The 9,388-nt window shown below is 40.5% G+C and overlaps 1 protein-coding gene across 2 annotated transcripts; it reads right to left on the bottom strand.

The window, feature by feature from the left end:
- Window positions 1-2,609: 2,609 nt before the first annotated feature.
- LOC106815306 lies at window positions 2,610-8,283 on the bottom strand. Of its 2 annotated transcripts, XM_014819751.1 has the most exons (9): window positions 8,123-8,283; window positions 7,478-7,795; window positions 6,722-6,837; window positions 5,972-6,197; window positions 5,179-5,361; window positions 4,629-4,740; window positions 4,349-4,395; window positions 3,963-4,041; window positions 2,610-3,607 (listed from the first exon to the last, which is right to left on the bottom strand). In XM_014819751.1, exons 1-9 carry the CDS (start codon window positions 8,202-8,204, stop codon window positions 3,316-3,318), a joined length of 1,455 nt encoding a protein of 484 aa, XP_014675237.1. In that variant the 5' UTR covers window positions 8,205-8,283; the 3' UTR covers window positions 2,610-3,315. The 2 variants fall into 2 exon arrangements, with proteins under 2 accessions (XP_014675237.1, XP_014675238.1); XM_014819752.1 differs by lacking the exon at window positions 3,963-4,041 and having other exon boundaries at window positions 3,498-3,607.
- Between the last annotated feature and the right edge of the window lie 1,105 nt (window positions 8,284-9,388).

The following is a 9,388-nucleotide window of genomic DNA, read 5'->3' as shown; positions in this document are numbered from 1 at the left end:
ATCTATAAGGTATCCCCCTACTATATAAGTAGATTCTATAATAAAAGATATAGATATGACATAGATTATTAGATATAGACATAGACATTAGATATAAATGATAGATATAGATAGTAGACATAGATATATTTGGAAGCCATATCCCTTCCAAATCATTTTCAAAACAATTTCAAATACACCAATTTTAATCAATTCTCGAAACATTTCAAATTTAATTTACATAAAATTACAAAATTACTTGTATCATCTGTTCGACGATAATTAAATTCAATTTAAATCAATTCACAGAAATAACAATCAATTATATCTTACTTGCAAATTAATTCCACCAACTTTCCAAAATAATTGCCTGATAGTAACAACTCTCTTCTACATCGATTGCTAAAATTCATTTTTCTCAAATGTACAATTTATTTTCAAAACAACAAACCAATTTACTAACTTGCAATTTAATTGGCGAACATGTTACATAAACTCACAAATGTAAATCTTGCTTCATGACCCTAACAATAAAAATTATAAGTTTTAAATTAATTTACAGAACAACGAATCAGTTCACTAAGTTTTAAAACTAATTTATTACGTTTAACATTAATCACCAGAAATGCGAATCTATCTATTGGTTTTCAGAATTATTAGGTAAAACGGACAAATGTATAGCTTAAAATTACAAATTAACTCATACAGCTTTCAAAACATAATATAAACGTTTACATCAAAGAGCTCATTTAACAATCAATTCTTATGCACTTCCAATCTATTCAAGACCTCTGAAATCACTTACTAACGTTTACAATTTGCCGCCCACCTGTTGTTTCCGGTCCGCGTGTGCAAAACTACTTCAGCGAAACTCGAATAATTCATAGCACTTGCAATCTATTCACTACACTTTCCGAACAAGCCAACTACAACACTAAACTTCAAATACAATTCATTCTAAAAGTGCCCCGGATGCTTCAGCTCGGATGGATACGCTATTGGAGCTTTCGAGGATCCGATTTTTTATCACCCTGGCGGAAGCGTGGTACTGGTTACTTTGGTAGTAAATAGAATTTCGTATTTATTTAGCATTATATTTTTAGTTGAACGCTTCAAGTGCCTGTGGTCTAACAGCAGCTGCTGCTAAAACAAACACATCTTTCCCGCAAACGATTTTTTTCCCTAGGATAATCAAAGACATAGGGCTCTAGTAAGCGTGCCATTTGTTGATACAAATCACGCTGCCTCAAACTCTTGTTTTATGGTGCATTGTGACCCTAACCCTAACCCTATTAAAAAAAAAAATTTAATTGTTGTAAAAATAATTGTTGTTATCTAAATTGTTGTAAATAAATCATGTAAACATTTGCGTTAATTGGAAAAAATAGTAGTTAAATGAAATAAAATACACAGAAAACAGGAAAATAATTTAAAAAAGATCGGATTAGATCCAACGACCTTTAAGCCCTGACGTTTAAGTGCTCTACGCGGTCGGCTATTCGAGATATAATAGGATTATTAATTTATGGATGGCCATGAATATTACCACAACTGTGACGTCATTGAGCGACGAAACAAGCTCAACTAATGGCAGCGCTCACTAGAGCCCTATTTTACTTAATTATTCCTAAAAATAAAATCCACGCCTGCGCGGAAAGATGTTGTTTGTTTACAGCAGCTGCCTGTAGCGACAACCAGGCACTTCGGAGCCGTCTTCAAGTAAAATATCAATGCTCAAATAAACTACCGAACATATATTACCTTACAACAGTAACCATGGTACCACGCTTATCCGACAAGCGGGTGGTTAAAAATCTCGAATCCTGGATACCTCGAGAAAAGCCGCCAATAGGCACTACGACACAGGGGAGAGATTCCACACAGCAATGGCGCCAGAATTTCGTCGCCAGCCCGGCTGAAAAGGACTGCCTGCATAATGATAATGTCTTTACTTAGGCACTCCTAATTTTAAGCTCTGAGTCTGGCGATCGGGGACTCAGCGGGTGCGAATCGTGCTCAAATGAGTCACGGTCCGTAGCGGGACTCAAACTCTCAGAACTCTGTTTTAGGTGCATTGTGATACCCTAACCCTAACCCTAAACCCTACCATCTCTCTCCCCCGAGATAGTCGGGACTACCTCGCGCAACATTTCATGCTCTAATTCACAGGGAGGGCTTCATATTGCACAACACGCAGTCGTATTTGTATATCACTACAATGTATATCACTTGTAATGATGTGAAGGAATTTGTACATCATACAATTATTTTGGAAAGCTGTGAATTAATTTGCAAGTTAATAAATTGATTTGTTATTCTGTGAATTGATTTTAAATTTTGAATTTAAATTTCTCGAACAATATAAAGTAATTTGTATTTTTATTCATTCATTTGAAATGTTTAAAATTGATTTAAAATTGTGTATTTGAAATGTTTAAAAACGATTTTTGAAGGGGATGGCTTTCCTTAGATATAGGTATAGATTTATTAGTCATGTGATAAGAGTTGTGTTGACCAATTAGTGTCTCTCAAGGATCGGCGAGAGAGCAGCAGAAACGAGATCGAGCCACCAAGCAAATTAGAAAAAAAAAACATTCTAAACGCTCTTTAATTAACGTAATGTTTTCCCAGGGTCTTTAATGTCTTCTCTGGGCTTCCGCCCAGTATTTATATAGGCACACATACACTTGCCACGTACTACTGTGCAAGTACACGACTCCGATCATTAGTTAATATGCCTGCCGGCGTACGATAGGTTGGGATTGTTTCCGGTTACAAGGGTCCTGCATGCCGATGAAGAGCTTCTGGTCGGTGACAGGGGACAGTCTCTTGAGAGGCACCACGCCGGGGACGCGGGGTATGCTGGTGTAGTGGGGGAGGGGGGGGTGATCAACGAACACATACATTATGTGTCACGGTCGGCACGGGAAACTGAGGAATGATGGCAGCCCCGTAAGTAATGATACCTTTGGGCACAAGTTCCCTACCCGTAGCAGAGGACTAATCGACAATCATCTGGTTCTTATAGACACTGCAAGCCGTAGGGCTATTATCGAGTACATTTTCATTGCAAACCCGTGATCACGTTTCAAGCTATCAATAGCCTGTACTACATACACAGACGAGACGTTTACATTAACTATTTACAGACGCGCTATAAATATGTAAACAATAATGCCGTGAAATACATGAGTCAATCCGTCACTAAATTATGTTATATTGAAGACTCTCTCTATAGAAAGAGAAACATGCGGTCATATATAGTCTAAGCAATTACCGTTCGTTCGTTAAGGAAAGACGCACACTATTGCGAGTATATACGCGCGCTGTTCTTTTCTACATATACTTTCTTAAACCAAGCACTCTTGGCAGACGCACAGTCGCACTTTCCAGCTGGCTCAGATTCGGCATCGAGCCATCGGCGACATCTAGCGGTTGCGTTAACCATTGTGCGGGGATTACGTCGACGTTATGCTGAACATGGCATGTGTCCAGTGCTCCAACACAATGTTCTGCGTCGCTGCGCTTCGCTGGCATCCTGGCTCCCGTAAATTTGGGGAGCATGTTATCGGTGCCTATGTTTAGACGCTTGTATGCTTCCTCTAATATATATTGGCCGCGATGAGACCTGCAAGTTAATGAATATATGCGTGCGCGTGTACGTGAGTGCGTATGCGTACAAAGAATGAGTTCCTGGGGTCGGTTAATTGCATTCGCGAGAGCATTCCGGTCTTTAGCTGTACCCAGATTCTACATGTATGTACAATTTCCGTCTTGAAACGATTGCCGTGAATGGCATGCAGCGATTATATTTGCTACTGACTTGTAGTTTGTGGTTCAGGACGTGTTAAATTCTATTCGGAATAATACTATACGCGCAATGGGATTCTGTGCCACACGCACCATGTCGTTAAATGTACTATTCATATTCCAGAACTAATAATTCATGGAAGAGAACGGGCACTGTTTTGAAGCAAACGTACCTGTAATAATACCAGGTGACTATTATCATAGCAGCGACTGCTATCACCAGTAGGGTGCTTAAAATAGAAACCAGCAGAACTGTAAAAATAAACAGCAGTGTGTTACGGAGACCACAAAGAATCGGGATCGAGTGAGTGAGTGAGTGAGTGAGTGAGTGAGTGAGTGAGTGAGTGAGTGAGTGAGTGAGTGAGTGAGTGAGTGAGTGAGTGAGTGAGTGAGTGAGTGAGTGAGTGAGTGAGTGATTATTTTGCTGTCATCATTTTACAAAAAACTTTAATAATTATTTAATTTATGAATCCTTTGCTTTTTTTGTCATTTTAGTGTTCTCATTAGTACATGTGTCTTTCATTCATAAAGTTCTTGCATAAGTTCGTTGCAATCTTACCTGCTATATCGATTTCACATCGATTTCCACCATACCATATATCACATCTGAAATACACAAATCGCGCGTAAACATCAAATAGACCATTATAATATATATTATATAAGACATGGGGAATATATATATATATATATATATACAGATATGTAACAGTTTGGAATATGCTTTAATATTCATGTACGCTTTCGGGTTTGTTCGATCCTTGGTATATTTTAGTTGGTTTCGCCCGTCGCAGGCGATGGTGTATATTACTCAATTACTTCAACGTTTTCCTACTTACTCGCAGGTCTTCTGGTGAAGTTTATCATGGCGGCAGGTGCCGCGATGTGCGCAGAAGTCCACGGCGCACTGTGTAGTACTAGCATGTGTAGTGGCTGGTACATCAGTCGTGCCTGTTTCGAGTCAAATATGATGGTAGATTTAGCATTGGCGCTAAAAATCATTAGCCTTTCAACCACATAGAAAATTCGCAAATTAAAAACGAAAATGCGATTATTTGTAAGGGAATGCAGTGACGAACAAATTGGTAAGAGTGATGGAGGAGAAGTGAAACAACGGGACAGATATGTGGCAAAGAGAAGGAAGCAGATCTAAATAGCAGTTGAATAGTTTAATACTACGACGCGGAGGTGAAGAAGGCAGGAAAATAGTGAAGAAGGGGGAACCAGGGGAAATCCATGCAGCAAAAATGATCGACGCGTATGCATCGTTGAAGCTCGTGGCAAAGATGGCGTCTGGTTAAGAAGATGACCATACTTTTAAGGATTATTTCTAAGGTATGTGTTGCGAAGGGTTCACACAAAATGAAACCCATTAGCTAAGAAGCTGACCTGCCGACGGCAAACATTGTTCTCCGGGTTTGTACCAGTCAAAGCAACTGCCACCGACAACTTTGGCACAGTCAACCAGACCCGCTGCGCACGCGCACGTGAAGCCGCTGCCGTCGGTATGTTCGGTGCAGGTGGCGTTGCTGTGACAGTAGTTCAGTTGTGCATCCTCGCACCGGGAAACACCTGGAAGATGGAATGAACATCTTTAATGTTACCGGATTGTGTTTCCACTGTTACGATTATGTACATTAAAGAGAGTAAGTTGCAATGTAATGTAAATTTCTTATCTCATTGTTGCGAAAATATACCAAAAACGAATGGAATTATACTCGTTCCGGTGTCGGGATTTTTACAGGTTTTGAAAAAACACGCATTATATAAGTAGAACCGACCAGCAGCGCTTTAAACGCTGCTAAACATCGTACCCGGCCAGCTAATCGCAAAGATGATAAAGATTATGCGTAGGTTAACAACGACGACAGCGACAACTACCAAGACGGCGACAACGGCGACGACGGCGGCAAAAACTATAATGATTATGATAGTCAGCTAAATAGCCTAACATGATTTGGATCGATAGAAAATGTAGAACTATCTAGGAGGTGAACTATAAATTGTTAAATCAATCAGTTGAAACTAGGGAATAGTGGAGCGATAACGGAAGATGGGAAAACGATGTAGTCAGAAAATGACAACAGCTTTACAGCGATCTAGTAGGGTGGAGAATATACCGAATCAACACAAAATAATTAAGAATTACAAGTACAAAATAACTCTGTATACAAGAACTTACTGACGACCTCCGTCAACGTGGCATTGACCAGATTCAGTGTCGTGTTGGTCGGTGCATTCACGAGTGCCGAGGATAGCGCGTATTCGACGTCGCTATTTGTGATGTTTGCGCTGTTGTCCGTCACCAGGTTGTAAACTGTCAGAACGCTGCCTCGCTCGAACCTCAGCACGTCTATCTCCTTAACAGAGGTTCTCAACGTGCTATCGATGTAGCTAAGCTCCCACATCTGCGTAGTCGAAACCATTAGGAATTAGCTTGTGTTAGCTTCCCGTACGGAGGAAAGAAAGCGTGTATTTCAGGTATTTTCTTCGACTGTTGATATCTTACATCTACTTGTAGACTCCATGAATTGCCCGATATGGTATTTGCATATTTATACCATATTATATTATTTACCAAACATGTTCTTCCCATACAGATAGCATAGTTTACAATAAATTGAACGAATAGTGAGGTGGGTCTATCGATATACAGTAATGATCGCTAATCGATCAACAATAGCACATCAAATAATCGATAACGTTAGGACAACCCGGGTTATGTAAATTTGCATACACATATGTAATTTAGGTTTTTTACTTGTATTCATAATTTTCGTTTTTTATTTACGTCTTTTAGCTGGACGATTTACCGCAGGAACGCGTCTCAAATTCAATATTGGGAGTCCCTAAGAAAACCTGATTCGCGTTACATTTTTCTGGAATGCATTATTTACATAACGCGTGATATTACTCTATTTCAAGTACTCACGGTTGCAATTGCGCTATGTTCTAACGCTCTATATTCAGCAGAGGTCGGATCGTTGAGACTCTCGGTGAACTTTTTATCGGAGAACCTGATAGTGACTTTATAATAGTCCGCGAGCCCTGCAGCAAATAGCAAACAATTGTAAAGACCGACGGATAGAGCTACGGATGGATAAATAGGCGGGCGGGTAAGCAGGCAGGCAGACAGACAGACAGACAGACAGACAGACAGACAGACAGACAGACAGACAGACAGACAGACAGACAACTAAACAGACAGACGTGCGATCACCCACGCACACGCACACACGTGCAACGCGCACATGCAACAGATAAACACAGCGATAGGAATACTCACAAACACACATGCACACACACACATGCACACACACACACACACACACACACACACACACACACACACACACACACACACACACACACACCACAGCACACACACACACACACTACATCACACACCACACACACACACACACACACACACACACACACACACACACGCGCGCGCGCGCGCGCACGCACGCACGCACACACACACAGCAGATACACCCAGCGATAGGATAGGATTGCTCACATACATTTAGACACACACACGTTAGAGAGAAAGCGAGAGACTGGAGAGCGCGCACCAGAAAGCGAGGAAAAGAACAAATTTCGAGCGTGATACAAACGTCATAAAACAGTATTAAAAATACAAATGAGAATGAAGGCGGAATACTTAGTAGAAAAAACACCCTACCTGGGCATCCTCCAAACACAGGATTCCGATAGTACCCCGGAACACACTGACAACTCCACTGCTCCTCTACACTGACACATCTCTCGTTTTTCTCGACCTCGCAAATTCGCGGATTCTGCTGGCAATCCTCTGGCATCTCCGTGGCACTGCCACTGCCCTCTTCCGCGAACATAATATCCCAGCGCATCTCTTTCCCGCCTGCCGCATCGTGTTCTATGTGATTCTGCAGCCATTCGTAGTTAACAGTGTAGCTGTCTTCTTCGTCATGGCTATTCGAGGTCGGCTCTAATGTAGATCTGCGTGTCACCTCATAGAATTCTTCAATAACAACACATTAAATTATCGCGACTAAATGTATAAGGAAATAAACGCGCTAATATCTCTTATTACACGATTAATATTACGGATTTGTAGAGAGTAGAAGAAATATTAGAAGAGTAGAAGAAGAGATAGAGAAAAAAGATGGGAAGGGAGAAACAGGCGATGTGAGGTTAGATTAGCGTTATATTTAAAGAGAGTATAACAATATTTATACATCATTACATCATTGAAATCTACATCGTCCGTTACTGGCAATCAGTAACCTCACTGTTATCATCAATGACCCCCTGAAAAACTTACCTCCACCGCTTTGCATTAGCCTACCTGATCGCACGGCTACCAGTAATGTATGAAATACAAAAACGGATGCCAGCCGCTGTCCGAAATTCTCTCTTCCGCTGCACATGTCAAATTAAAGCTACGCACTAATTTGGCATTTGCGTGTTAACGTTACTGACAACTCAATGTTAATTTAAAATACATTTTCAAGTCGAACGCGATCTAGTCTGTAGTGAACTCGGATTTCGATCCGTTTGGCGATGTCAGTAGTTCCAACAAATGGTGCGTGAATCTGCTTTAGTGCGACTCGCATGTCTACCTCTTCATCGTTTAGCCTGGCCATTCATGCCGTAGTGTAAACATGGGGATACCCCCACAAATACCGGATTTAGCTCGGACGGCGGCCAAATGTTTACATGTAGGTGAGATGTTGTTGTACTATTGGAGGTGTGATGTTTAAATAGGGGGTGGGGGTGACTGGTTGGGGAAGGGGAGAAATAAGGGTGGGGGCGTTCGTTCGCGTGAACCTGATATGTAAAGGATAGTTGAAGATTTATTTAATATCCTGATGTTGAAGCACCCCCGAAGCACCTCCCGTTCATGGTTAAAAGCACTGTGTACAGGTGTGGTTGAATAATCGGTCATGTACCCAGCTGACGTATTAACAATGGCGTATAGAAACAAGGGCGTATTTATATAGTGGTTAGACAAATACATGACGCGATCAGTGGGTGTACGCATACAGGATGGAACTATATGATCCAGGAACTTTCCAAGCTAGCTGTAAACAATAAGGTTTTTTAGTACATTTCATATAATCATACACTGTATTATGAAGTGAAATCTTGTGTTCGATTGTTTGAAATAAAATTGATAATCTGTCCTGATAACTAAATCAAACGTAATCGATCTATTATACTAGTTTTTCATACTAAACTGGTAAATTCGATTGATTTAAGTTTTTATTGTTTAGCCGTTCTTCTATGTGTCAGTCGATATTATAGCAGGATGATAAATAATAATGTAGTTGATTCGATGTAATCATTCGGTATACGGGGTATACGTACATTTATGGGCAAATACTGGGTAAATTTTTGGTATGGTGAAAATAGACGTCTATAGCCATAACTACGCGAGAGAAACAATATAAAGTCCTCATATCAGTGCAAGCTGCCTATCGTGATAGTCAATGCTGGATCTAGGGGGCGGGCGGGTTAAGGGCACACACACACACACACACACACACACACACACACACACACACACACACACACACACATATTAGTGTTAGTTAGTTAAGTAATAAATTAA

Source organism: Priapulus caudatus, unplaced genomic scaffold (genome assembly GCF_000485595.1).
Source record: "Priapulus caudatus unplaced genomic scaffold, Priapulus_caudatus-5.0.1 Scaffold1087, whole genome shotgun sequence".
NCBI classification, from domain to species: domain Eukaryota; kingdom Metazoa; phylum Priapulida; class Priapulimorpha; order Priapulimorphida; family Priapulidae; genus Priapulus; species Priapulus caudatus.
The sequence above is the reverse complement of the archived record's forward strand: the minus strand, read 5'-3'. Positions and strand labels throughout refer to the sequence as shown.